The sequence below is a fragment of the Dermochelys coriacea genome, chromosome 21, assembly GCF_009764565.3.
Source record: "Dermochelys coriacea isolate rDerCor1 chromosome 21, rDerCor1.pri.v4, whole genome shotgun sequence".
NCBI classification, from domain to species: domain Eukaryota; kingdom Metazoa; phylum Chordata; order Testudines; family Dermochelyidae; genus Dermochelys; species Dermochelys coriacea.
Genome location: NC_050088.1, coordinates 16569606 through 16597450, shown reverse-complemented (window position 1 = coordinate 16597450; position 27845 = coordinate 16569606). Strand labels below are relative to the sequence as shown.

Here is a 27845-nt window from a genome sequence, read left to right as displayed (position 1 = left end):
CTGAGCTCCCCACAGCTCCCCAGCCTGGCTGAGATGTGCCCCACTGATCCCAAGGGGCTACTGGGGGCTGTACTGGGGTGGGGCAAATACCCCTGAAGATGCACAGGGATCACCAGGCAGCATGTGATCCCCCTGGTGCGGGCACTGCAGGGCAGGGAACTCTGCCCCCCTGCTCAGTTCTTGCCCCTCACCTGGGTCACAGCTGCAGGAGAAGCTGTCCCAGTCATCGTTGCAGTAGCTGTTGGCCGGGCAGGGGCTGGAGTCACAGGGGTCAGGGACGCTGCAGCCGTGCTCCACGCTCACCCGCTCAGCCTGGTTCACATTCAGGGCCACGGCACTGGCCGACGTCTCGCCGATCCGCACCCCCTGCCAGGGCACCAGGGGCTCCGGTGAGCCTGGCATTGGCCACACCCCGCTCTGCCCCCCTCAGAGTGGGCCCGGAGCCCCCCCCGAGAATGGGCCCAGAGCCCCCAAGAATCAGTCCAGAGCCCCCCCGAGAACAAACCCAGAGCACCACTGAGAACGGGCACAGACCCCCCCCAAGAACGAGCCAACAGCCCCCCAAGAATCAGCCCAGAGCCCCCCTGAGAACAGGCCCAGAGCCCCCCCAAAAATGGGCCTGCAGCCTCCCTGGCAGCCCCCCAGCAGGGGGCTGGGTTCCTCCATCACCCCCTTGTTTGCGTGTTTCATGCTGTACCATAGACCCAGCAGCAGCCCCCCAAGGGCCCAACTGTGTGACAGGCTGTGGCTGCCAGGACTGGCCACTAGAGGACGCCACAGTCAGACCCTGGGACTTGGGGCCGGAGGGTGCCCAGTATCCGCCGGGACAGCGGTGGGGCTGCCCGAGAGCCAGGGGCTGTAGGTCTGGCCCTGGTGCTGCCATTACCTGCCCGCCCAGGTGCCAGGTCCCAGCTGGATGGGCCCATCCCCCGGCTGGGACCCAGAGGAGGGTACAAACCCCCCGGCGCCCCCCGGTACCTGCATGCAGCCGCGGAATCCCTGCTGCACCCGGCCCCCCGCGCCCGCCACGCCGCCCACGCTCAGGTTCCCCAGCTTCAGCCCCTGCAGCTCGCTGCCGACGATCTCCAGCACCTGCCAGAGAGACCGGTGAGCGCTGGGCCCTGCAGAGCTCGGGGGAGCCCAGGGCTGGGATAGCAGGGCGGGGGCTGTAGGGTGGGAGTGATGGCAAAGCTGGGGGGTGTGGGGATCTCAGGGCTGAGATTAAGGGGGCTGCGGGTCGGGGCTGAGGGTCACTGGCAGAGCTGGGGGGGGGTGGGGGGAGCCCAGGGTGGGATCGAGGGGGCTGTGGGACGGGGCTGAGGGGCCCCGGCAGAGCTGGGGGGGAGCCCAGGGCTGGGATTGAGAGGGCTGCGGGTCAGGAGTGACGGGCACCGGCAGAGCTGGGGGGGAGCCCAGAGCTGGGATCGAGGGGGCTGTGGGTCGGGGCTGAGGGGCACCGACAGAGCTGTGGGGGAGCCCAGGGTTGGGATAGAGGGGGCTGCGGGTCAGGAGTGACGGGCACCGGCAGAGCTGGGGGGGAGCCCAGGGCTGGGATCGAGGGGGCTGTGGGTCGGGGCTGAGGGGCACTGGCAGAGCTGTGGGGGAGCCCAGGGGTGGGATAGAGGGGGCTGCGGGTCAGGAGTGACGGGCACCGGCAGAGCTGGGGGGGAACCCAGGGCTGGGATCGAGGGGGCTGTGGGTCGGGGCTGAGGGGCACTGGCAGAGCTGGGGTGGAGCCCAGGGCTGGGATTGAGGGGGCTGCGGGTCGGGGCTGAGGGACACTGGCAGAGCTATGGGGGAGCCCAGGGGTGGGATCGAGGGGGCTGCAGGTCGTGAGTGAGGGGCACCAGCAGAGCTGGGGGGAGCCCAGGGCTGGGATCAAGGGGGCTGCGGGTCGGGAGTGAGGGGCACTGGCAGAGCTGTCAGGGAGCCCAGGGGTGGGATCGAGGGGGCTGCAGGTTGGAAGTGAGGGGAGCCGGCAGAGCTGGGGGGGAGCCCAGGGGTGGGATCGAGGGGGCTGCGGGTCGGGGCTGAGGGGCACCGGCAGAGCTGTGGGGGAGCCCAGAGGTGGGATCGAGGGGGCTGCAGGTCGGGGCTGAGGGGCACCGGCAGAGCTGTGGGGGAGCCCAGGGCTGGGCTAGCTGAGGGCTGCGGGTCGGGAGTGAGGGGCACTGGCAGAGCTGGGGGGTGGCGGGAGCCCAGGGGTGGGATCGAGGGGGCTGCAGGTCGGGAGTGAGGGGCGCTGGTTGAGCAGGGAGCCCAGGGTTTCTCCGTTGCTCTCACCCCGTCTCTCTTGTTGGCCCCAAAATTCAGTTCAAATGTGAAGAAACAGACCCACGGTTTAAAGGAACGACAGTGACTAATGCCCCCTCCCCCGTGCCTTGCCCAGCCCCCCATCCTGCCCCCTATACCCTCCCCCAGGGACCATCACACCCCCCACGCCTTGCCCCCACCCCTCTACCCCCCTGCACCTACCCCCCATCCTGGCTTCCACCCTTTACCCAGCCCCCCTTCCGCCCCTCCCCCCCTTATCCTGCCCAGAGCCCCTTTGTCCCAGCCCCCGGTTTGTCTCGGCCCCACCCACAGCTCAGCACCCTCCATGCCCAGCTCCATGCCCGCCAGCCCTGCACCTGGTGCAGGCCGTAGTCGAGGGACAGGACAGCCAGGTCCTTGGCCTCCACGCTCTCCCGCCCGGGCCGCAGCTCCAGCTGCAAGTGGTGCCAGTCGCCGTCATTCACCTTCACCTGGCGCAGCCGGAGTGCCCAGCCACGGCCGCCAGGCTGGGAGACGCTCATCAACACGTGCCCCTCGCTCAGCTGGAAGAAACGGGGGCCATCAGAGGGGGCGGGGGCAGTGGGGCAGGAACAGGGGGGAAAGCGGGGGGAAGAAGTGGGCAGTCGGGGGAGCAGGGAGTAGAGGGGCAGTGGGGGAGTGGAGTGGGAGGGGGGTATGTGGGAGGCAGGGGGCAGTGGGGGGAGCAGGGAGTAGAGGGGCAGTGGGGGAGTGGAGTGGGAGGGGGGTATGTGGGAGGCAGGGGGCAGTGGGGGGAGCAGGGAGTAGAGGGGCAGTGGGGGAGTGGAGTGGGAGGGGGGTATGTGGGGGGCAGGGGGCAATGGGGGGAGCAGGGGGTACAGAGGCAGTGGGGGAGCTGGTTGGGACCCGGGGGGCAATGGGGTCCAGGGGGCAGTGAGGGGAGCAGTGGTCTGGGGTCCCGGCTGCTGGGACATGCCCAATGGGTGGCTCTCGAGGGCCTGTGGGTGGATGCTCAGACTCTGGGCAGGGGCCCCAGGGGAAGTGTCTCCCAGATCCAGGTGCTCCCACCTGCACTGGTGCAAGGGGCCCTGGGAGGGCAGTGTTAGCTGGAGGCCAATGGGGCATGTGGGGCCGTTCCCAGCCCCTGCCTCTCGCAGCCCATATGGGGCCAATGCCAGGGGGCTTGAGCGCTCTGGCACCAGCCCAGCAGAGGGCGGGTGCATCACTTCCCGGGGCACCATGGCAGGAATGGGTCCCATTGTGACCTGGGCAGTAGGGGGGTCAAGGTCCTGCATCCCCCAGGCTCAGGCACCTGCAGAGAGTCCCTATGGGCTGATGGCCCCTTCCCCCACCCGCCTGCCAGGCAATGGCCCCTCCTCCCTGTGGCACCCACCAGCCAGGCGATGGCCCCTCCCCCCATGGCACCCGCTGCCGGGCGACGGCCCCTGCCCCAGTGGCACCTGCCTGCTGGTGCCCCACCTGCAGGGTGATGCTGGAGAGCTGCCCAGCCAGGGCCCGCAGGAGGACGCCGTTGGCCTGGCGGGTGCGGAACATGAGCCCCATGTGCCAGGGCAGTGAGATGCTCAGGGCCGGGTCACTCCAGGCCACCAGGCTGCTGCCCAGGAACCGCTGGGGATTCGCCATCTCTGCAGGAGACACCGGCTCAGCCCATGGGGCCTACTGCTCCCCCACAACAGGGGCCCACAGCCCCCCGAAAGAGCCATGCAGGGGCCTGGAGTGGGTCCGGAGGGGCCTTGCTTCCCGGAAAGCAGCACTCGGGCAGCGGTTTGTGGCTCTGGCCTTCTCCTGGAGCCCCCCGCCTGCCCCCTCCGTACCCCCCGCCTGCCCCCCCGAACCTCCTGCCTGTCCCCCCCGGAGCCCCTCCCCGCCTGTCCCCTCCACCCTGAGCCCTCCGCCTGTCCCTGCCCCGAACTCCCAGCCTGTCCCCGGAGCCCCCTGCCTGCCCCCCTCGAGCCCTCTGCCTGCCCCCTCCCTGAACCCCCAGCCTGTCCCCCCTGGAGCCTCCCGCCTGGCCCCGAGCCCCCTACCTTGCCTGCAGTTCTTGCCCCCAAAGCCTAGGGGGCACTCGCAGCTGAATGTGTCCCACTGGTTGACGCAGGTGCCCCCATTGTGGCAGGTGTTACTGTCACAGACATTCTTCTTGGCAGAGCAGCCTGAGGGGGTGAGAGCCATGCTGAGCCCCAGCTGATGGGAGGCGTTCCCCAGAGACAGGGGGGCAGGTGACACTTTGGGGCTCAGGGAGGGGCACAGACCCGATGGCAGCCCCTTCCCAGGGTCTGAACCCCATGATTGAGGGCAGAGGTATCCCCAAAACCCATCCCGTTTGGCTTGGCACACACACCTCTGTTGCACCCCCGTCCTGTGGTACAGGACACTTTGCCCCCCAGCTCCTATCCCAGAGACCCACTAACTCAGGGACCACCCAGCACCCACCCGGCACGGTACCCCCCGGCTCCTATCCCAGAGCCCCCACAACCTCAGGGACCACCCAGTACCCATGAGGCACGGTGCCCCATGGCTCCTATCCCAGAGATGCCCCTAACTAAGGGACCACCCAGCACCCACCCATCATGGTGCCCCCCCAGCTCCTATCCCAGAGGGCCCCCCCAGAGCTGCCCTGCACCCACCTGGCATGGTGCCATTGTTGGCGATGAAGTCAGCCATGTCCAGCTGGCGATTATCAATCAGCAGGTTCCGGATGCAGCCCACGAACTGCCGGTTGCGCACCGGGAAGCTCTCTGGCAGGTCAGGGACCCCACCCAGGAGCAGGGGGCCTGTCAGATCCAGGGACCTGGGCAATGGAAGCAGAGTCATATGGGGACATGACCATAAGGTGGGGGATTCCTCCCCATTCACTATCCTGAGCTAGGGACTGGAAAACCCTCCCCTGCCTAGTGCTGGGCTAGCAGGGGCTGGGGGTGGGGAGTGAGGGGCACCGACAGAGCGGTGGGGGGCAGGTCTGGGCTAGCAGGGAGCTGTGGGTCGGGAGTGAGGGGCACCGGCAGAGCGGGTTGGGGATCAGGGCTGGGCTAGCAGGGGCTGTGGATCGGGAGTGAGGGACACTGACAGAGCGGAGGGGCAGGTCTGGCAGGGACTGCGAGTCAGGAATGAGGGGCACCGACAGAGTGGGGGGGCAAGGCTAGCAGGGGCTGCGGTTCGGGAGTGAGGGGCACCAGCAGAGCGGGGGGGCAGGGCTGGGTTGGCAGGGACTGCGGGTCGGGAGTGAGGGGCACTGGCAGAGCGGGGGGGGGCAGGGCTGGGCTAGCAGAGGCTGCGGGTCGGGAGTGAGGGGCACCAGCAGAGCGGGGGGGCAGGGCTGGGTTGGCAGGGGCTGCGGGTCGGGAGTGAGGGGCACTGGCAGAGCGGGGGGGGCAGGGCTGGGCTAGCAGAGGCTGCGGGTCAGGAGTGAGGGGCACCAGCAGAGCAGGGGGGCAGGGCTGGGTTGGCAGGGGCTGCGGGTCGGGAGTGAGGGGCACTGGCAGAGCGGGGGGGGGCAGGGCTGGGCTAGCAGAGGCTGCGGGTCGGGAGTGAGGGGCACTGGCAGAGCTGTGTAGAAGCTGTTAGGCTTTCACCCCTGGGGGTCCCAGCGAGTCTCTTACTTCTTGGGGCCCGACTGGGTCCCCTGCGCAGAGCAGGAATAGTTCCCCAGCACTGGCCCAAACTTCAGGGCCACAGCCACGTCGCAGTCATCCACCGTCACCACAGCCACCTTGTGCTGCGAGGGGCCCTGGGGCACCCCTGACTTCCCAATGACAGGCTGTGGAGAGAGCAAAACCCCCAGCTGCAGCAGGAGGCTGGGGCAGGACAGAGCCCCGCACTGGGCAGGGCATGTGCTGTGGGTGGAGTGGCACCATCTGCACCTCCCCAGCCTAGGGATTCGGGCACCAGTCAGACCTTCGCTGCCATCCCATCATGAGAGCAGCCCAGCAGCCTCCTCCCCGAATGGGGCCGCACCCCAGAGCAGAGGGGTCCCCAGCGCTCCTGGGACCCAGATCTCGGCCTGCCCCTGCCCGCAGGAAGCGGCTGGAGAACGATAAGGTGGGAACCGGCTGGCAGCCTGCGGGCGTGTGAGGTCGGGGAGACCAGCAGCCCCAGGAGCTGCCAGCAGAGCTGCTTTGCCATCACCCACTCGGTCAGCTCATGGCCCGACCTGCTCCTGGCCAGCTCCCTGCCCAGCCAGGCCCATGGGAAGCTGGCCCTGCCATGGCCGTGTGGGAGTCAGGCTCCAGGACTCCTATCCCTCAGGCAGTGCAATGAGCGCCTGTGACCAAGTGGGAATTTTGATGCCTATGTGTGCCTCAGTTTCCCCAGTATTCTGCATGGTTACTGGGGGCATGTCTGCTCTCAGGACAGGCTAAGAGACACAGGTGAATGGTGCCCAGCTATCTGCACTGGGCGGGCTGTGGCGACCCCATCTCAGCCAGCCCCCAGGCCAGCAACACCTGGCACCCAGCGCCCCAAAGGGGGATGGATTCCCCGCCCCTCCACAGGGCAAATGGGCAACCCCCGCTCCCGGGCAGGAGGGAGTGGGAGAGGAGGGGGAGCAGAGCTGGCTGCGGGTCTCTTGGAACAGAGCGAGGACAGACGGACGGACAGAGCCTGACCAAGGGGAGCTTGGCTGGGCTCTGGGCTCACAACAGCCAACACTTTACCCCTTGCTCTGCTGTGTCCAGTGGGTGGGTAAATCTGCATGGTGCCGGCAAATGGCACTAATCCCAGCTGAGCCGCTACGTCTCCGTCAGGAGGCTGCCTCGGGCCATGGCCACGTGGGACACGCTGGAGCGCCAGTGTAGACACCAGCTGTGCCCGCAGGGGGAGCTCTCCCATTGCTGCAGATCATCTGCCTCCCACCCCCAGCGATCTGGTGCCATCTGCACCCAAGTCGCTCGGGGGTTTCACGCTGTCCCATGGACAGCTCGGGACAGCCGTCAGCCAGACTTGTGGGGCAGAGCTCCTGGCGTGAGACTGTGGGGCCCACCCTGGGCAGGAGACTGGGAGTCCTGGGATTGGGGCCTCCACCCCTCCCCCAAGAACCCCTCACCCTGGACCAAGAGCCTCAGATGCTTCCCAAGGGTCTCACCCCACAATTGCCTCCTCCAGCTCTCTGGGGCCCCAGGACAGGAGCCTCCCCCGCAGCCCCACCCCCAGCCACCCAGGGGTGCTATTTCAGCATCAAAAGATGCAACCAGCTGAGAATTGAGGGGGCTGGGGTGGGGGAGATGGGATGCAGCAAGCTCAGCACCAGGATCAGCCCATAGCGAGGGAGGGGCCGGGCTGGGCCAGGGGCCCAGTGCTGCCTCCTGAGGGAGTCTGGGGGTCTACTGGGACCTCTGACTGCCTTGGTGATTGCCTCACTTCCCCCATGGCACGGCTGGCAGGCACGGCACTGACAGGCAGCTGCCCAGATGCCCTGCCCTCCGGGTGCCCGCCAGCGCCGCCCCTCTCACCTTATTGTAGTACTGCAGCCGGACCGTGTGCCATTGCCCATCGCTCACACCGCCCGGCACGGACGGAGTCACAGTGGTGGTCGACTCGCCTGGGGGGAGCAGGGGGACGCTGGTTACCGCGGGACCCTGGTGAGAGGGGCACCCCAGGGTGATGGGGGAGCCACAGCCTGAAGTGGGCCAGGGAACCCAGAGCTCACCACCCGGCAGCAGGGAGCTGGGCCCTGAGAGGGGAGCAGGGCCTGGGGGCAGAGAGCTCTGCGGGGGGCTGCACGCCCAGGAGCCAGAGGGAGCCAGGGGGTGAGGGGAGGCAGGGCCAAGGGAACTGAGAGCCAGGGCAGCTGGGGTGAGGGGTGGGGAGGACTGGTGGGCCAAGGGGAGCCGGGCCCGGGGCCGAGGGGAGCCAGGCCGGGGCCGAGGGAAGCCAGGGCCAGGGCCGAGGGGAGCCGGGTCACGGGGAGCCGGGCCGAGAGGAGCCAGGCCCGGGGCCGAGGGGAGCCGGGCCCAGCCAGGCCCTACCTGCCGAGAAGGTGAGCTGGATCTGCTCGTGGATGATCTCCAGGGCCACGAAGTCATGCTTCTCGTTGAAGCGCCCGTTGTACAGGAGCAGCCCGTTCCGCTCCTTCGTGGCAAAACTGCCCGAGAGGGAGAGGGTGAGAACAGTGTCCCCCACAACACACCCCCTGGATCCCCTGCCCTCACGGCCTGACAGGCTGAGAGAGCCCAACCCCCCCGGGACCCTCCAAGATGGGTAGGAGCCGGTGTAGTCAATTAGTTTGTGTCAAGGTCCAGACTCCAGAGAAAAAAATAACAATGATAATAAGTAAAGGAAAAGATTTCGGGGTCTGTTCAAAAGCATCTGGCTGTCCAGATTTGGCCTACTGTCCCCTGCTGACGAACCCTGGGCACGAGCATGGCCAGAGGACTGGTGAATGGAGGCACCTTGGCCTGGGTGGGGAATGGATGGCATCGGGGCACAGAATTAAGGTGGGTGTCGGGCATAGGTAAGGGGGTGTTGGGGCAGAGTTAAGGGGGGCACTGAGACAGAGTTAACGGGGGGCATCCAGGCAGAGTTAAGATGGGTGCTGGACCAGAGTTAAAGGGGCCATCGGGTCAGCATTTAGGGGGACAGAGATATGGGGTGCATCTGGTCAGAATTAAGGGGGCATCAGAGCAGAGTTAAGGGGAGAGAGTTAAGGTGATGGGCCCCCATGGAGCATGCTCCCTGTGCAGTGAGGCATGAGTTCAAGGCTGGGTAGTGGCGATCCCATCTTTGGTCCCCCCACAGCAATCGGAGTATAAAGGTGGCCATGGGCCTGGCTCCCCCATGCTCCCCGATCCCCTCCCGTCAGAGATCAGAGGAGTGGCGAGGAGCCTGCAGAGCCTGCAGCAGCCCTGCATGCATGGGGAGAAGCTGGGCAAAGTTAAGGGCCTGCACCGTGGCAGCCTCACCTCCCTGTGGGCCAGAGACTCTGGGGCTGGGCTGGTTCTGGGGCTCCCTCAGCCCCACGGGGGCCAAGAAGAATGAATATAATGGGGCTGGGACAGCAGGGGCTGTGGGTCGGGACTGAGGGGCTGGTGAGCATGGTACATGGACGTACCAGTGACACAGGGAAAGGCAGGTACGGGGGGGTATGGCTGGACGGGGGCACAGGGGGGTATGGCTGGACGGGAGTATGGGGTGGGTATGGCTCAATGGGGATAGAGGGGGTATGGCTGCACGGGGGTAGGGAGGAAGGTTTGGCTGGATGGGGTACAGAGGGGGGTATGGCTGGACAGGGTACAGAGGGGTTATGGCTGGATGGGGACACAGGGGGAGTATGGCTGGATGGGGGTAGGAAGGAGGGTATGGTTGGACGGGAGTACAGAGGGGGTATGGTTGGATGGGGGTACAGAGGGTGGTATGACTGGATGGGGATATGGAGGAGGGTATGGCTGGATGGAGGTACGGAGGATGGTATGGCTGGATGGGAGTACAGGGGGGAATGGCTGGATGGGGGTATGGAGGGGGGTATGTCTCAATGGAGATACGGGGGATATGGCTGGATGGGGGTAAGGAGGGGTATGGCTGGACGGGGGTACAGAGGGGGTATGGCTGGACGGGGGTACAGAGGGGGTATGGCTGGATGGGGGCACGGGGGGGTATGGCTGGATGGGGGTACAGAGGGGTATGGCTGGATGGGGTATGGGGGGGATATGGCTGGACAGGGGTATGGAGGCATTATGGCTGGATGGGGGTACAAGGGGGGGTATGGCTGGACAGGGGTGCAGAGGGGTTATGGCTGGATGGGGGTACAAGGGGGGATATGGCTGGACCGGGGTATAGAGAGAGGTGTAGCTGGAGACCAAATTTAGGCTGCTAGTGAAGAGGTTAAAGTCCAGGACTCCCTGGGAGCAGTCTCTGAAATGCTTCAGTTCCACACGCAGGACCAGGGAGACGGGCAGAGCTGCGGGGTCTCAATGCGGGGATGAGCTGACGGTGTATGGTGGGGGGGTAATAACTGGGACAGAAGGGGCCGATACAGGAAGGATGGGCTCTGCCTAAGCCACAATGGACCCAGGCTGCTGGGGGGTGTGGAGGAGCACATGGTTCAGACAGAGACGTCCCTTACGGGAGGATCTGTTAGTGGGGATTCTCTGTGTCCTAGTAAGGAGGAGAGGACGGAAGTTGATACCTAGGGAGGTGGTGGAATCTCCTTCCTTAGAGGTTTTTAAGGTCAGGCTTGACAAAGCCCTGGTGGGATGATTTAGTTGGGGATTGGTCCTGCTTTGAGCAGGGGGTTGCACTAGATGACCTCCTGAGGACCCTTCCAACCCTGAGATTCTAGGATTCTATGAACGTACAGTTAGGAGCTGAAGAGAAACAGATGAAAAAAGCCCCAGACAGCTAAACAGGGACACATTTTATAAGTGCTTGGATACAAATGCTAGAAGTCTGAATACTAAGATGGGTGAACTGGAGTGCCTGGTATTAAATGAGGAGGCTGATATAACAGGATTCCCAGAAACTTGGTGGACTGATGATAATCAATGGCACACGGTAATACGAGCGGGTCGTGCTGGTGGGGGAGTGGCACCGTATGGGAAAGCAAGCAGAGTCCAATAGAGTAAAAATCTGAAATGAATCAATCTGTGCCGTAGGATCTCCAGTAGGTAGAAAGGTCAATGCTTGACCAATAAAAGTAGGGGAACATGCTACTGACCTCCTGAGCAGGATGGTGATGGTGACTGTGAAATACTCTAAGAGCTCAGAGAGGTTATACAATAGGAAACTCAATAATAATGGAGGATTTCCCTATCAATGGAAGGGGAAACAGAGGCACAGGACGTGACTTGGGCAAGAGCACAAAGGGAGTCAGCAACAGAACCCAAGAGTCCTGACTTCCCCCCTCCTGCCTACTTTTAACTATGACATCCCACTCCTCACCACACCCAGAGCTGGGGTAGAACCCAGGAGCCCCAGTCACCCATACCCTGCTCTAACCATTAGACAAGACAACCGCACAAAGCACCACTGATCTCCAGCCCCGAGGAGCTGTTCCAGCTTCCACAGGGTGTGCTGGAAATTCAGGGGTTGGTTGGGGGGCGGGGCAGGTCTTGCCTTCTATGACGAGATAATTGCTCTGTGGATGAGAGGAAAGCAGTGGACATGTTATTCCTGGACTTTAGCAAAGCTTTTGACACGGTCTCCCACAGTATTCTTGCCAGCAAGTTAAAGAAGTGTGGGCTGGATGAATGGACGATAAGGTGGATAGAAAGCTGGCTAGGTCATCGGGCTCAACGGGTAGTGATCAATGGCTCCATGTCTAGTTGGCAGCCGGTGTCAAGTGGAGTGCCCCAAGGGTCGGTCCTGGGGCCAGTTTTGTTCAATATCTTCATAAATGATCTGGAGGATGGCGTGGATTGCACCCTCAGCAAGTTTGCAGATGACACTAAACTGGGAGGAGACGTAGATACACTGGAGGGTAGGGATAGGATACAGAGGGCCCTGGACAAATTGGAGGATTGGGCCAAAAGAAATCTGATGAGGTTCAACACGGACAAGTGCAAAATCCTGCACTTAGGATGGAAGAATCCCATGCACCGCTACGGACTAGGGCCCAAGCGACTAGGCAGCAGTTCTGCAGAAAAGGACCTAGGGGTTACAGTGGACAAGAAGCTGGATATGAGTCAACAGTGTGCCCTTGTTGCCAAGAAGGCTAATGGCATTTTGGGCTGGGAGCACTAAGGGCTGGGGGCACTGGGGGCTGTCAGGTGCTGGGGACTGGGGGCACTGAGGGGTGCTGAGGGATGGGGGTGCTGAGGGATGGGATGCTGGGGGTACTGGGGACTGAGGGGTGCTGGGGGCGCTGAGGTGCCTCCTGGGGGCACTGTGGGGTGCTGGGGACTGGGGGCTGAGGAGTGCTGAAAGCTGGAGGGTACTGGGGAGTGCTGGGCACGCTGAAGACTGGGGGGCGCTGGGGCTGAGGGGCACTGAGGACTGTTGAGGTCTGGGGGTATCGAGGGGTGCTGGGGCTGGGGGGCACAAGGAGATGCAGGGGGCACTGAGGCTTACTTGGGGATACTGGGGGGTGCTCCCTAACCGTTCTGGAAGAGAATGTCCCTCTGCAAATGGGGCTCTCCCCCTGGCAGGCAGTGCTGCCCCAGTGCAGCACTAGGGGGTGCTGTTATACAGGGCGTAGGCAGGGGCTCAGCAGGGGGGCTCATAGCCAAATTCCAGACCAAGCCCATCAGCGTCAGCCAAAGCTTCTGCCTGCTCCAGATGTGCCTATGGGCTGCCTGTTCACAACGGCTGCTGGGTTCCACCCCCGAGGTGGCTGCATTTGGATCCTGGCAGCTGAGATGGGAGAAGGGTCTGACACCGGGTGCTATGGGGCCCAGCTACAAATGTTATTACAGGTGCTGGGGCAACACCTCGCAGCCAAGCTCAGGGCCCTGCACTGCACAGAGCGTGAACCAGACCATGCCCTGAACAGATTACACCCTGACTAGACGCAGGCTAGCAGGGGAAACTGGGGCACAACGAGGGGAAGTGACTGGCCAAGGTCACTCAGCAGGGCAGTGGGGTGTCCTGAGTCCCAGGGCTCTGCCATTGCCCCCGCCTCCCCGTGCATCCAGCACCACATGCCCATTGGCCCGGCCCCTCACCCACCTCCTGGCGTGCCTCTGCTGTGTAGGGCCTGACCCCATGTCCAGCAATGGGCAGGTGCCCGCTGGCCCCTCCCAGCAGGGATGTTCTGTCCCTTGGCCACCCTAACACTGACTGCAGCACCCCCAGCCAGGGCAGCAGTGCAGAGGGTGCCCCCCGCATGCACAGCCCAGCAATTTGCCAGTCTGTGGGGTTGCTGGAGGGGGCCATCCCCTTGGCCAGCCTGAACAATGGGCCTAGCCCCAGCCCCCCATGCCAGCTGCGATTCATTACCTGCTGTCAGTGCGCAGCAGCCCCCCATGGGGTGATGGCCCAGCCCCGGCCCCGCCAGGCCCAGCCCCTGCGACGGCTCCCACCCCGGGACAAAGGGCCCCGGCTGCCTGCAGAGGCTGTGGCTGGCTGGGCCTTTGTGCTAGGCTGACAATGGCTAGCACTGGCGGGATTATGGGGAGGGGACCCAGGCCCATTGATGAGGGTTGTGATCTTATCGCTCCTTGGGATAATCCTTCCCATCCCCAAACCCTGCCCGTCCTGCTCTGCCTTAGCTGGGGGGAGAGTGGGGCAGGGCAGGGCTGGGCGGCGAGGCTGGAGACAGGGGGAAGCAGCTGTTCCAGCCCCATCCCCAGCCATGTGGATCCTCTGGGAGGCCAGGCCTAGGTGAGGGCTGCTGGCAAGCTTGCAGGAAGGCACCCGGGGGCAGACACCCCACCCCACTGGCAGCCAGCCCCCCCACCACATCCAGCCAGACAGGCCCTGGAGTGAATGGAGGGGGCTCCGGGGTCAGGGTCGGGGAGGACCAATGAAGGAAGACCCCCGTGTGTCCTACTGGAAAACAATGGGCCCTTCTGGAGTAGGGGAGGGGAGAGCCCCGGGCTTTGGAACAAAGATGCCATTTTGTGTCCACCTGCCAGACCCCAATCCCCAGGGGATCTGCTGTGGCAGGGGCTGGGGCAAGGCTGGCACCCCCAAATAAGAGCTGCCATTGTGGGTCCGCCCAATGGTCCATCATGCCCAGTACCCTGGAGCAGAAGCAAATGATACCAGGTTGGGACTCTCCTTTCAGAGGATGTGGCGGTACCAAGGATACCCCTCCGGGGAGCGGCCCCCATTATGGAGGAGCCAGGGAACAGCAGCGGGGGATATGAGTGTGAGAGATACAGAAAGCTGGGCTGTGATGAGCGGGAGACCTGCAGGGTGAATTGCTGCCTGGCATGAAAGTAGTGGAACTCATGAGACATCTAGACAGCCCGGTTGGCAGTGCTGAGGAGGAGCCGGTGGGTGTGGTACCTGTAGGTACCAGTGACATAGGGAAAGGCAGGAGAGACGTCCTGGAGGCTGCTAGGGAAGAGGTTAAAGTCCAGGACTCCCTGGGAGCAGTCTCTGAAATGCTTCAGTTCCATGCGCAAGGCCAGGAAGATGGGCAGAGCTGCGGGGCCTCAATGTGGGGATGAGCTGATGGTGGAGACCAGGGGCTCTCAACCTTCCCAGACTGCTGAACCCCTCTCAGGAGCCTGATCTGTCTTGTGTTCCCCATCTTACAGCTCACTTCACAATGACCTGCTTACAAACTCAGATATGACAATACAAAAGTGTCACAGCCACTAGGACTGAAACATGGATGACGTTCTCCTTTTTACCATGTAATTATAAAATAAATTAGCTGGAATCTAAATCTTGCCTTCCAGTCAGTGTGTAGAGCATAGAGCAGTACCAGCGTCGTCTGGATGACATTTCAGTCTGTGCTGACTGCACTAGTGCTTTCTATGGAGCCTGCTGTCAAACGAGGCAAATCTCTAGAGGAGTTGGTATACCCACGGAAGACCTCTGCGTATCCCGGGGGTACACATCCCCCTGGCAGGGAACCACAGGTGTAGGGATGGGGGGGTTCGGTTTATGACTGGGAAAGGAGGGGCCTATACCACAAGGATGGGCTCTGCCTAAACCACATGGACCCAGGCTGCTGGCTGTCAAGTGGAGCAGTTTTTAAAGTAAGGGCCGGGGAAGCCGACAGGGACAGGCGTGTGGTTGGGACAGAGAAGCCCCTTAGGGGAGGATCTGTTCTGGGGATTCTCTCTGCCCTACACAGGCGGGGAGGGGAGGAGCTGGGAAGGCCAGGCTTGTGGGCGGGGAGGTGCTGAGTGGGTGGCGGGGGGGGGGGGGTTGAGTGGACTGTCCGATTCACTGACAACACAGAGGACGAGCTGGGGACCCACCTCAGCCCCAGCTCCGCAGAACCCCTGGGCCCAGAGTGCTATTGATACGCGGGCAACGGCTTCCCACCCCGGGGCCAGCACTCAAATGAGGGCGATGCCCCCCGGAGGAGGTGCCAGTCTCCCAGCCCCCCCACCGGTGCTCCCCCAGCACTGACATGAGGGTGATGCCCCCGGAGGAGGTGCCCCCTGGCACTCACGTGAGGGTGATGCCCCCCCGGAGGAGGTGCCCCCCAGCACTGTCATGAAGGTGATGCCCCCCAGATAAGGTGCCCCTGGGCACTCACGTGAGGGTGAGGCCCCCCCGGAGGAAGTGCCAGTCGTCCAGCCCCCCCAGCACGGACATGAGGGCAATGCCCCCCGGAGGAGGTGCCCCCGGCACTCACGTGAGGGTGGCGGTGAAGTGGAAGCGCTGGCGCAGGCCCGGGAAGGTGACGAAGGAGCGGGCGGGGAAACTGCGGCTGCTCATCTCGCAGTAGGGCTTCTCGTAGTCCCCCGAGGGGCAGTCACACTTGAAGCCCCCGACCAGCAGGTTGGTGCAGGTGCCCCCGTTCTTGCAGACGCCCGGCGTGCAGCGGCCTAGGTGGGCATTCACCTCACAGTGCTCTCCTGCAGGCAAGGGCAGCCGTCGGGGCAGTGCCGGGGACCCCCCACCCCAGGGCACGAGCTGCTGGTCCCTGGCTGGCACTGGGAGCCACGGGCACAGCACTCTGCTGCACCCAGCCCCCAGGAGCTAATCACCCTGCACCAGACAGCACCCCTGGCCAAGCCCTCCCAATTACACAGGCCGGCTCCCACTACACACCCCACGACAACAACCCTGCGTGTTCACAGGCCGGCTCCCACCACACACCCCACGACAACAACCCCGCGTGTTCACGGGCCGGCTCCCACCACACACCCCACGACAACAACCCCGCGTGTACACAGGCCGGCTCCCACCACACACCCCACGACAACAACCCCGCGTGTTCACGGGCCGGCTCCCACCACACACCCCACGACAACAACCCCGCGTGTACACAGGCCGGCTCACACCACACGACAACAACCCCGCGTGTTCACAGGCCGGCTCACACTCCACGACAACAACCCCGCGTGTTCACAGGCCGGCTCCCACCACACACCCCACGACAACAACCCTGCATGTTCACAGACCGGCTCCCACCCAGGATCAATAACACGAATGGCCGGACCCAGGAGCTGGGGCCTTGGGAAGTTCTAGATTTACGGCTGTTTCTAGGGGAAGAGGCGCCAGGAATCACCAAGAAACAGATTAAACCTTTCAGCTGCAGCTAATACAAACTAATGTGCAAGGCGACGGCTTCGGCGCGGCACTAATGCCTGTTTGGCGATGCGCAGGACAGGCAGGCCGTATGCCGGGTCGAGCCGGGGCCGGGGGGGCAGGATTGGTTTCTTTGCTATGACTCTGGCTGTCCAGGACAGAGATTTTGAACAAGCAATTGCGAGACGCGCCCCAGGGCAGACGTCCCTCACAGAGCCAGGGCTGCAGCTGGGACCACGCAGTGCGGGACCATTCATGTGCCACGCAGAGACCATCCCTGTGTCCGGGGCAGGCAAGGAACTGGCACGCTGGGAAGTGACCCCTGGCCTTTTAGCACCGCAACTGAGAGGCACTTCGCCCTGCTGCATTATTCCAACACACACACCACCACCACCATCCCAGCTCCTGCTTTCTAACTTCCTGCACAGGCCAGCTCCCAGAGGGCCCCTCGGCTTGGCCAGGGTCCCCCCCTGCTTGCTGTCTTCAGGGTTTCCCAGCAGGGCAGCAGGAGGGGGAACCTGCTGTTTGGTTTCTTCCCCACTGACAGTAAAAGGTTTCACAGCAGCGCCCCAGGAACACTGGCATGGATCGCAGGGGGCACAGGGAGCCCTTCAGAATGAGCCCCCCCAGCCTGTGCCCAGGTCTCCGCAAACACTGGGGCAGGCGTTCAGAAGTGCTCAGCACCCAGCAACTCCCACTGGGATCCTTCTCATTGGGGGCCCAGTGGGGATTCTTCATTGTCCCAGTGTGGGAGGGGAATTCTCCATTGCCAGGGAGCTCACAGCTTTCTACAGTCCCGGGTCACATTCCCTTCAGCGCCATCACCCTGTCTACACTTGGGGAAACTGAGGCACAGAGTAGGGCTAAGGACTAAAAAGAGAATTTGTGTCACAGCCAGGGAGAGAACTCAGGAATCCCAATCCGACCCCACTCCCCTCCCAGAGCTGGGAATAGAACCCAGGAATTCTGGCTCCCAGCCCGTACTGCTGAAACCCCAGACCCCCCATGTCTCTCCCAGAACTTGGGCCAGAACCCAGGAGTCCTTCCTGCATTCATGTATTCTAACCACTAGTCCCCGCATCCCCGTGTCCATCCCAGGTGATGGGGGGAGGCTTTACTGACACCCGACTTGTAGTGCTGGCATCCTCCTGGGGCAGGGCTTGGGGGCAGGCAGTGCAGGGACACTGAGAGGTGCCAGGCCTGGTTTACCGGGGTCCTGGGTCTGCAGTGGGTATCACAGGGGCACGCCAAGCAGTTATCCACTGCTGGGTTTGGAGGTCACTAGCTGCCAGGGTGCACAGGGATGGGGGGCTGGCAGCTGTGGAGCATGTCTGAGGGGAGGGAGGGTCTCTGGGAGGTTTTTCTGGGCTGGGCTAGGGGTGTCTGTGTGCAGGGCAATGGTTTGGGGGTTCACCCGCTGGTACAGGAAGCCAGGACTCCCTAGGCAGGGCTCCCTGGGGAGTCAGGCAGGGGGAGGGAGCCCTTGGGGGCGGGGTGAACTTGGGGTCACCAAGGGGCAGGACTTTGGGGGCAGCCAGAGCACTGTGCTGAATGCCTCATAACCTGCCCCTCAGCGCCCCAACACCAGACACCCCCAAAGCCAGACACCCCCCACATTTCACCCTCTTGTCACAGCCCCTTATGGCATCAAATTTGCTCTTCTCCCTCCCCTATCAGCCCCCCCACGCCTCCCTCCCCAGAGGATTTCGGGAAGGATCCCCATCCCCAGCCCCTCCGCGTCCCGCCCCAATGTCCAGCTTCAGTTTCCAGGGAAACTGACACTCCCCCCCTCCCCGAAAGAAACCCTGTCCCCTCCCCCGCCTCCAGAGGGGACCCCAGGCTGGCGCTGGGATCTGTATGACCCAGCTTGGGCCCCAGGGTGATGCAGCACATGGGGTGAGGGGTGCTGCTCCCCTTGACCAGGCCCCCTGGCTCAGTGCCACCAGCTACCAGGGACTCCCCAAGCAATAAGCCACTGGGTGCAGTTGGCCCCATGGGCCCCGATCCCAGGGCAGCCGCTGAGAGCCCCCCCCAACCCCCCGCCATCGCTAGGCAGCGCTCGCTGGGGAGCGCATAGCTCCCTCTCACCGCACGGCCAAGGTTCCCAGGGGTCCCTCCTAGCTCTGGGCCTGGCTGCCCCGTCCGTGGTGCTGAGCAGCCCTCCCAGCCAGGCCACAAGCCCCCCAGGAGCCCCGCCCTGGGCAACAGAGCCCAGCCAAGTGCTGAGCCAGCCCAGCCGGTCACTGCCTGGGCACGTCCCCCCTCCAGCCTCCCCCTGCTCAGGCCGCAGGGCCGGAGACTCAGTGCTCTGGCCCTGGCTCCAGCCCCTGGAGTGGGGATCAACCACTCCAGGGCTGGGGCAGGGGCAGAAACCCCACCTGGGCCATGGGCCTCAGGGACACGCCTCCCCCTCCCCCCCCGCTCTACAGAGATATGCCCAACAGACATGAAACACTGCCCTGGGCTGTACTTGAATTAGTGTCTTGGGTGTGTGAAGGGGGCTGGGTGGAAGGCCCCCACTATGCCCCAGCCCTCCAAGCCAGCCAGCCCAGGCCCTGGGAGGTGGAGAGGGATGGCCGGAGAGGGGGATATGGATGGGGCTGGCTGGACGGGGGTATGGATGTGGCTGGCCAGACGGGGGTACGGATGGGATGGCCGGACGGGGGTATGGAGGGGGGTATGGATGAAGCTGGTCAGAGGGAGCACGGCTGGGATGGCCGGATGGGGGTACGGAGAGGGGTATGGATGGGATGGCCGGACAGGGATATGGAGGGGGGTGGTGATGCGGCTGGCCGGACGGGGGTACAGAATGGGATGGCCAGACGTGGGTACGGATGCAGCTGGCCGGACGGGGGTACGGATGCAGCTGGCCGGACGGGGATACTGAGGGGGGTATGGATGTGGCTGGCTGGACGGGGGTACGGATGGGATGGCCAGACGGGAGTACGGATGGGATGGCTGGACGGGGGTACAGAGCGGGGTATGGATGAGATGGCCGGACGGGGATATGGAGCGGTGTAGTGATGTGGCTGGCCAGATGGGGGTACGAATGCAGCTGGCCGGACGGGGGTACAGATGGGATGGCCGGAGGGGGGTACAGATGGGATGGCCAGACGGGGGTACGGAGGGGGGTACGGATGCGGCTGGCCAGACGGGGGTACGGATGCGGCTGGCCGGATGGGGGTATGGCTGGGATGGCCGGACGGGGGTACGGAGGGGGGTACGGATGCGGCTGGCTGGACGGGGGTATGGAGGGGGATACGGATGCGTCTGGCCGGACGGGGGTATGGCTGGGATGGCCGGACGGGGGTACGGAGGGGGGTACGGATGCAGCTGGCCAGACGGGAGTACGGAGAGGGGTATGGATGCGGCTGACCGGAGGGGGCACAGCCGGGGCCGGACAGACAGACAGAGGCGTGTGTGGGGACAGACAGAGGAGCCCTGCCCCGCTCACCGGTGAAGCCAGCGTGGCAGTGGCAGGTGTAGCCGCCCTCCCGGCTGTGGCAGCGCCCGTTGCGGCCGCAGGGGCTGGAGGGGCACAGGTCGATCTCGCTCTCGCAGTAGTGGCCGGTGAAGCCGGCGGGGCAGCGGCACCGCAGGCCGCCGACGGGGTGGATGGGCCGGAAGAGGACGGTGGCGGAGGCCAGGAAGGGCGCGGAGCTGTCGAAGCGCAGGACGGAGACACAGCGCATGTAGTTCTCGCAGGGCTCCCGCAGGCAGATGTTGTCGTCGAAGGGCAGCACCCGCTGCTCGGAGATGGCGGCCAGCAGCGTGCGGTTGAGGTAGAGCCGCTCCTGCAGGTCCTGGGAGGGGACGTAGCGCCCCCCGCGGGCCCCGCCTGGCAGCAGCACCGACAGACTGACGTTGAGGATGTGGGCGGCCGGCACGTCCGTGTCATTCTGGATGTTGAAGAGCACCACGTGGTGGCGGGGGGCCGAGAGCACGGCCGCCACCCCCTGCAGGAAAAGCGCCAGCAGGGGCGACAGGAACCGCTCCTGGGACATGTTCTCCAGGCGCAGCGTGATGCTGTTGGTCAGCATCTCATCCGTGATGATGGTCACCCGCAGGGTGCACTGGGCCGCCACGCTGTGCACGCCGTCTGCGAGAGAGGAGGGCATGGCGTGAATGTCGCGTGCGGGGCTGGGGCTCCTCCTGCCTCGGGGACAGGCTTTGACAGGTCCTGAGTCTCCCAGAAAGGCCCCAGGGCTGGGCTAGCAGCGGGCTGCGGGTCAGGACTGAGGGGCACTGGCAGAGCTGGGGAGGGAGCCCAAAGCCTAATGCTCCTGACACCCCCACATGAGCCCCCTCCCCCACACGTCCCGGAGCCCCCGGCTGTCGCCTGCCACTGGCTTCCCTGGTGGCTCAACACCACACTGGAGATTGACTTGTCACAGCCCCGCGCTGGAGGGTCCCAGTGTGATGGGGGAGGGGCTGTGCAGTGTAATGGGGGAGGGGAGGGGGCTGTGCAGTGTGACAGGGAGGAGGCTGTGCAATGTGATGGGGAGGGGGTTGTACAGTGTGATGGGGAGGAGACAGGAGGGGTTGTGCAGTGTGATGGGGAGGGGGCTGTGCAGTTTGACGGGGAGGGAGGGGGTTGTGCAGCCTGCCCTCGGCCCCATCACTCCCCTTACTTGTTCCCCGTGCCGGGCTTGTTGGGGTCCCTGTCTGACACGAGGTTGCTGGCTCTCAGCTCAGGTCCCCACAGCACAGGAGCTGCTGGCTCCAGGACCCGTCTCTCTGGAGCTTCACCCCAGACCTCTCTGGGGCCCTGAGACACATCAGCGGGGGGGAGGTTGCTGCCCCACTGCTGTTTGTGTGGCCCCTGCTCCGAGGGGCAAGCAGAGGGTCCCTGCCAGGTGTCATGTCTCCCCCAGCCCCGTCTGTCCTGGGCCCAGGGGCGCCGTCCCTTTGACCAGCTCCTCCCTGGTGCCTTCTACTCTGGGAATTGACCCTTGAACTCTGAGAATATGGAGCGCGAGTGCTGCTGCCTCGCTCCCATGCCCAGCCTGAAAGGGTTAACACCCCCCCCACACAGGGGGCAGGAGCAGCTCCCAGGAGCTCTCAAGAGACTCAAGCTGCTGCTGCCCCTGCCAGATCCCAGGCTGCACCCCAGAGAGAGCCAGGAATCTCAAAGCACTTTGCAAAGGCGGGTCAGTAGCATCACCCTCATTAGACAGCTGGGGAAACTGAGGCACAGCATGGGGGAGTGACTCACCTGAGGACACCCAGGAAGTCAGTGCCGGAGTTCTGATCTAACCACTAGCCCTCACAACCCCCCCAGAGCCAGGAACAGACCATATGAGTCCTGAAAAGGGATGTGGACAAATTGGAGAGAGTCCAGCGGAGGGCAATGAAAATGATTCGGGGGCTGGAGCACATGACTTACAAGGAGCAGCTGAGGGAAATGGGGTTGTTTAGTCTGCAGAAGAGAAGAGTGAGGGGGGATTTGAGAGCAGCCTTCAACTACCTGAAGGGGGGTTCCAAAGAGGATGGAGCTAGGCTGTTCTCAGTGGTGGCAGATGACAGAACAAGGAGTAATGGTCTCAAGTTGCAGAGTGGGAGGTCTCAGTTGGATATTAGGAAACACTATTTCACTAGGAGGGTGATGAAGCACTGGAATGGGTTACCTAAGGAGGTGGTGGAATCTCCCACCTTTGAGGTTTTTAAGGCCCAGCTTGACAAAGCCCTGGCTAGGAAGATTTAGTTGGGGTTGGTCCTGCTTTGTGCAGGGGGTGGGACTAGATGACCTCCTGAGGTCTCTTCCCACCCGGATCATCTATGGTTCTCTGACTCCCAGCCCCGTACTCCGCCCAGACTGCAAAACTCTGAAGGCACCTGTCTTAGGCATGGGGACTTCGCCCTGGTGCCAGTGTCCACCCCCCCCCCCACGTGCGTTCCTCCCCCCGAGGTGGCTGCAGCTCAGCAGCACCACGTCACCTGCGCAAGGAGCCACTGCTGAGAACTATGACACCTCACGGTAGGGCCACAAGGCGAGGCTCCAGCACCATGAACTGAGCTGGGGGGGAAGGGCTGAGCCAAGGGGGCTGAGTGGGGGGCTGAGCCGGGGGGTGGCTGAGCCAGGGGGTTAACAGACGCCCCAGGGCAGGGCGAGGAGCTGAGGTGGCATGCACACAGCTCAGAGCCTGGAGAGCAGTGTTACACGTCTGTGTGGTGCTGCCTGACTGCCCAAACACCCGTCTCAGGGCGATATGAACGGCTCTCATTCACCGCTGCCGGGCATTCATTCTGAAGCCTAATGGTGACATGTGCAGTCCGGGCCTGGCTGTTTCACTGTCGGTCAGTTCCGCAGAATCTTTCTGCCCGTCTGGGGTGGAGCCTGGATGTATGTGAGAGGGGCCCTGCAGCTGTGAAGACGGAGCTTAAGGGGGAGGGTTTGAGGCCCTGGCACAGTCTACGGGTCCTGTTTCCAAAGCTGCAAGGAACCAAACACAACACGAGGGGGCCCCAGGGTTGTGACCTCACCAAGGAGGTCAAAGATCATCGCCCCCCACCACGCGGCCGCAGAGAATGAGGAGGGGCCGGTTGGCCCCACAATGGCCCCGCCTGACCAGCGGGGAGGCCACGCGCAGGGAGCCTGTGCCCTCGCTCCCCCCCCCCCACGACCTACAGAGCATGGGGGGCGGAGCGGCCGTGTCACAGCTCCCCTGCAGGAGACATTTACTGAGTGCCCAGCCTCCAGCCCATGTCTGTCTCAGCTATGTCTATCTTGGAATTCGCTCCCCCAGCCTCAGGGCCCCCCATCCAGGCCCCCAATTCTCCTGCCCCAGCAAGCTGATCCCCTCCCACCAGTCCCTTCCCACCTGCCTCCCTCTCCTCCCAGACGGGACATTCCTGGGCTGAGCCCCCCCACACACACCCCACGCCCCGGAGCAGGCAGCTGTTAGCTCAGCAAACACGGGGCCCAGGACGCTGAAGGGCTCTTGGGCTGGAGTGCGGATGCCTCGGATACCTGGGGCGGGGGCTGACAAACCCTCCTGGGCACAGGGGCCTTTTCACACTCCGCACCAGGTGGCCTCCCTGGGCTGGGGATAGCAAGGGCTGCGGGTCGGGAGTGAGGAGCACCGACCGAGCTGTGTGTGTGGGGAGCCCAGGGCTGGGCTGGCAGGGGGCTGAGGCTCAGGAGTGAGGGGCACCGGCAGGGCTGGAGGTGGGGGGAGCTGGCTCTCGCAGACCCTCCTGAAATATGCCTGGTTTCCCAACTCTATTCATTGTTTGACAAAGGACCACGGCTGCCATGGCAACTGCCAGCGCATCTCCCCTGCGCCCACAGGCAGGGCCCGGGCTCAGCAGGGCCCAGGCTGGGGACTCCTCCTCCTGCCGCTGCAGGGGCAGAGGGCAGGGCTGGCACCAGGCAGTGCCCCATCTCCCCCTGCTCCCTGGGGGCGCCGTGCTAGGGTCCTTCCCTCCGTCAGGCCGGGGAACAGGGCCTGGCGAGGACAGCCCAGGCTGAGGGGCTCTCAGAGCCATGGGGGGCATAGCCCAGCCTCCCCTTCCTACTCCCAACCCCGGGGCAGAGCTTGCAGGCTCACGGCCCAGGGCCGGGACTCAGCCCGTAACCCGGTTCCTCCCTGGGCAGCCCCCACTCAGTGGCCCAGGCAGAGGCCCCAACTGTGGTCACTGGTTTCTGTGGGGACACTGGCCTGCACTGAGCCCCAGCGAGCTCGTCACACGCAAGGTCCAGCGAACAGAGCAGGGATGGTACCAGCCTGCCCTGGAGCGGGACCAGCAGCCCAGAGACAGAAGGTTCTGCTGGGCCAAGGCTGGGCCTGGCTGGACAGTGGGGTGATGCCACATCCCTGCACCCCTCATCTTCTCCCGCTGGGTCTGACGCCAGGGCCGTGTCCCTGCGCTGGCTCCCTGGGAATCCCCCCAGCGCAGTGCCCAATTGCCCTGTCTGGGCAGCTCCAGTGCCAGGCAGGGCCCAGCCACTCGCTGGGTCTGCGCAGCCTCACGGAGCTTCCCCTTCGGCTACAGTGACACCAGGCGTCTGCTCGGCTGCCCAGCACACATGGGTTCAGTGGACAGCTGGGCTGAGTCCACAGGGGTTTGGAACAGCCCGATCCCAGCTAGAGACAAGGGCTGGGCACACACAAGGGTCCCCCTAACTCCCTGTCCATCCCAGCCCTGCCGGTGCCCCTCAGTCCCGACCCGCAGCCCCTGCTAGCCCAGCTCTGCCCCCGCCAGCTCTGCCAGTGCCCCTCACTCTCGATCCGCAGCCCCTGCTAGCCCAGCCCTGCCTACCCAGCTCAGCCGGTGCCCCTCACTCCCAACCCGCAGTCCCCTGCTAGCCCAGCTCTGCCCCCGCCAGCTCTGCCCGTGCCCCTCACTCCTGACCCGCAGCCCCCTGCTAGCCCAGTCCTGCCCCCCCCCGCCAGTTCTGCCAGTGCCCCTCGCTCCCGACCCGCAGTCCCCTGCTAGCCCGGCCCTGCCCCTGCTCCCAGCTTTGCTGCTATGCTGTCTCCCTCACTGCTGGGGCCAGGACAAGAAGCATGGGTGTAAATTGCAGCAAGGCCGGTTTAGGCTGGAGTGGAGGAAAACACCCTGCCAGGGCAGTCACACCCAGGGAGGCTGTGGGATCCCCGTCATGGGGGGCTGAGCCCAGGCTGGACAAAGGCCTGCCAGGGTGATGGAGGTTTCCTTGGCCCTGCCTCAGTGCAGGCTGCTGGGCTCGGTGACCCCCACGGCCCCTCCAGTCCCACCTCTGTGATCCCACGGCCGTTTGGGGAACACGCACAAACCCAACGTCGCTCCACATGCCAGCCCAGCGGAATTTGAACCCAAGTGTCCGGGGCCAGTGCTCAAGCCCCCCAACCTTCCAGCTCAGCCATCTAACCTGCCCCATGGGGGCCCTGCCAGCCCCCTATGGCCCAGCAACTGGTGCTGCCAGCCCCCCACTGCCAAGCAGCTGCCAGCCCCAGCCCCTCTGAGACACAGCCCCAGGGATGCGGGCAGACAAGGCGAGGGAATGGGAGTGCGCCCCACTGCCCTTGGCCCCCCACATGCCCAGCCCCTGTCCGGCGGCCGTGGCTCTGGCTGGCCACGCTGGGTTGCCATGGAGGCAGCAGGAAAGCGCCAGCTATGCAGGGGAGGCTTTTGTTCCTCACTCTCGGTTCTCTTCTCTCTGACTCAAGAGACAAACGCCCCCTTCCCCGGACGCTCAGCCTTGGGGGGAGGCAGCTGGGGGAGGGGGAGGCTGAAGGGGTGGCAAGGAACTGGGGGGCCCATGGGGAGCTGGGGAAGGGGCTCTGGGGTGAGCGGGGGAAGGTGACAGATGGGGAGCCGAAGGGGAGGCAGGGGCTGAGGATGGGGAGCTGGGGGAGGTGCTGTGGGGCTGGCAGGGCAGGAAGGCCGGAGGGGGAGGGGAGGGGGAGCTGCCCCATTCTCTAGTACCCGGCTCATTCTTCCGCTTTCCGACCCAGTGCCCCGAGCCTCTTTGTGCCCGGCTGCCCCCGCCCCGCCCTGTCCTCGCCCTCCCCACCTTTGTGCCTCTGTGCTGGAGAAAAAGGCCCCCTCCGGTGCTCTCCCCCATCTCTGGAGGGGTCACAGGGACATGGCTGCAGCCGGATCCTCTGGCACCAGATGGGGGGGGCTGAGTGGGGGTTCCCATGTGGATCACCATGGAGACAATGGCCCCATGGTGATGCCCCCGGCAGGCACCCACCGGGCGGGGGCCACCTAGGTCATCAGCCCCCTCCACGTCTGTCCTTCCCATGCAGTCTTAGGCCCTGCCAGCCCCACACTAGCCTCAGACACATGGGGGGGCAGATTCACTGACTCCAGCTCTGGCAGGTTACACCCCAAGGACATCCCCCACAGACTCTCCTGCCAGCCCCCCACTCTGTGACCCTCCCCCCAGACATGTTGGGTCCCACCCTGGCCTACCCCATGCAGTACCATGAGAGTCTCTGAGGGGCTGGGGGCCCCTGGCAGAAGGGGGGTACCTTGCTGGACTCAGACCAGACCATTGCCGGGCACAGCGCTGGGCTGGGCAGGCCCAGCTCAGGACTTGGCTGCACCAGCGCTGGAGGGGTTAAAGAGACCTCCCCCACACCTAAGGCCCTGAACCCTCCCACTCCAGACCCCAGGGGTGTAACCCCCCTCCCAGCCCCAGGTGCCCTCTGCAAGCAGGGGGACAGCAGAGTCCCGGGATGGCATCAAGGGCACCCCCAGCCCATGCAGCTGGCAGCTACCCACAGTCACAGGCCTGGCCAGGCTGGGGGGAGATTAACAGCACGGTTGAGTTACGGGGGGGAGGGTGTCTCAGATCCCCCAACCACCCCCTGCTCCACCCCACACAGCCCACTGGCGAGACCGGCTCCACCAGCGCCGCCCCTGCCCCCGAGCCAGAGGAGCAAGAACCATTAACGAGCCAGGAGGAACCCTGCCTGTGCCCCCCACAGCACAGACCCCCCCAAGAGCCCCACACAACACAGACCCCCACACACAGTCCCCCCACAGTACAGCCCCCCCAGTGCCCTGCCTGTGCCCCGCACAACACAGACTCCCCCCAGTGACCCACACAGCACAGTCCCCCCACAGCACAGACCCCCCCAGTGCCCTGCCTGTGCCCCCCACAACACAGACCCCCCCAGTATCCTGCCTGTGCCCCCCACAGCACAGCACAGCCCCCCACAGTCCAAACCCCTACAGTGCCCCCCACAGCACAGGACCCCCCCCACAGCACCCTGCCTGTGCCCCCCACAGCACAGACCCCCCCCAGCACCCTGCCTGTGCCCCCCACAGCACAATCCCCCCAGTGCCCCCCACAGCACAGACCCCCCACACACAGCACCCCCCAGCACACTACCTACACCCCCCACAGCACCCTGCCTGTGCCCTATACAGCGCAGCACCCCCTGCAGCCCAGCCCAGCACTGTGCAGCCTGGGGGCAGTTTCCTCCTGGACACCAGGGATCAGCCCCTGGCTGGCGCACAGCCCTGACTCTGGAGTGGAGCAGAGGTGTAAATACCTGCACCTAGGCCAGGCCCTGCGGGCAGGATCTGGGCTGGGACGCGAAGGGTTATTTTGGCTTCCAGGTGTCAGCAAGACACTGGGATGGGCAAGAGCTCGGTGAATTGGGCTAAGTTCAGAGACCAGGATACCGGCCCAATATCCCCCTTCCAGCTCCAAAACTCGGCCAAAACCCAAAACTCCGCAGCTAACTCCCCCAGAGCTGGTTCCCAACCAGCCCCCTCAACCAACCCTCACCCCCATGGCCATGCTCCCCATGAACAAAGGGGACCCCTCATTCCAGGGGTGCAAGGCAGAGGTAGTTGGGGGCACAGCGAGGGGGACCCCCAGCACCACCCAGGAATGACTTCATGACCCCCTGATCCCACCCTGTGCATGGCACCTGTGACCCCCCGCCTTCGGTTCAGTAGGGCCCCTGTGCCCCCGGTGCCCTGCCTAAGCCTCTCTCTCCCCATCACGCTGCAGGGAGATGGGGTCTGGATCCTGGGAC

General features: G+C 64.4%; 1 protein-coding gene across 6 annotated transcripts in view; it reads right to left on the bottom strand.

The window, feature by feature from the left end:
• The window catches only part of CELSR2 (cadherin EGF LAG seven-pass G-type receptor 2), a 57409-nt gene that overhangs the window by 18362 nt on the left and 11202 nt on the right, over nt 1-27845 (bottom strand). For all 6 annotated transcript variants that reach the window (XR_006276452.1, XR_006276454.1, XR_006276453.1 and 3 more), the window contains exons 2-12: nt 19817-20461; nt 15464-15686; nt 8238-8353; nt 7722-7810; nt 5874-6031; nt 4902-5065; nt 4302-4427; nt 3733-3899; nt 2631-2816; nt 979-1092; nt 192-366 (exon numbers count right to left, since the gene is read on the bottom strand). Coding sequence is in view for 3 of the 6 variants with exons in the window: in XM_038380132.2 (XP_038236060.1) it covers nt 192-366; nt 979-1092; nt 2631-2816; nt 3733-3899; nt 4302-4427; nt 4902-5065; nt 5874-6031; nt 7722-7810; nt 8238-8353; nt 15464-15686; nt 19817-20461 (2163 nt within the window). In the remaining 3 variants the exon portion in view is untranslated. The remainder of the gene's footprint in view (nt 1-191; nt 367-978; nt 1093-2630; nt 2817-3732; nt 3900-4301; nt 4428-4901; nt 5066-5873; nt 6032-7721; nt 7811-8237; nt 8354-15463; nt 15687-19816; nt 20462-27845) is intronic.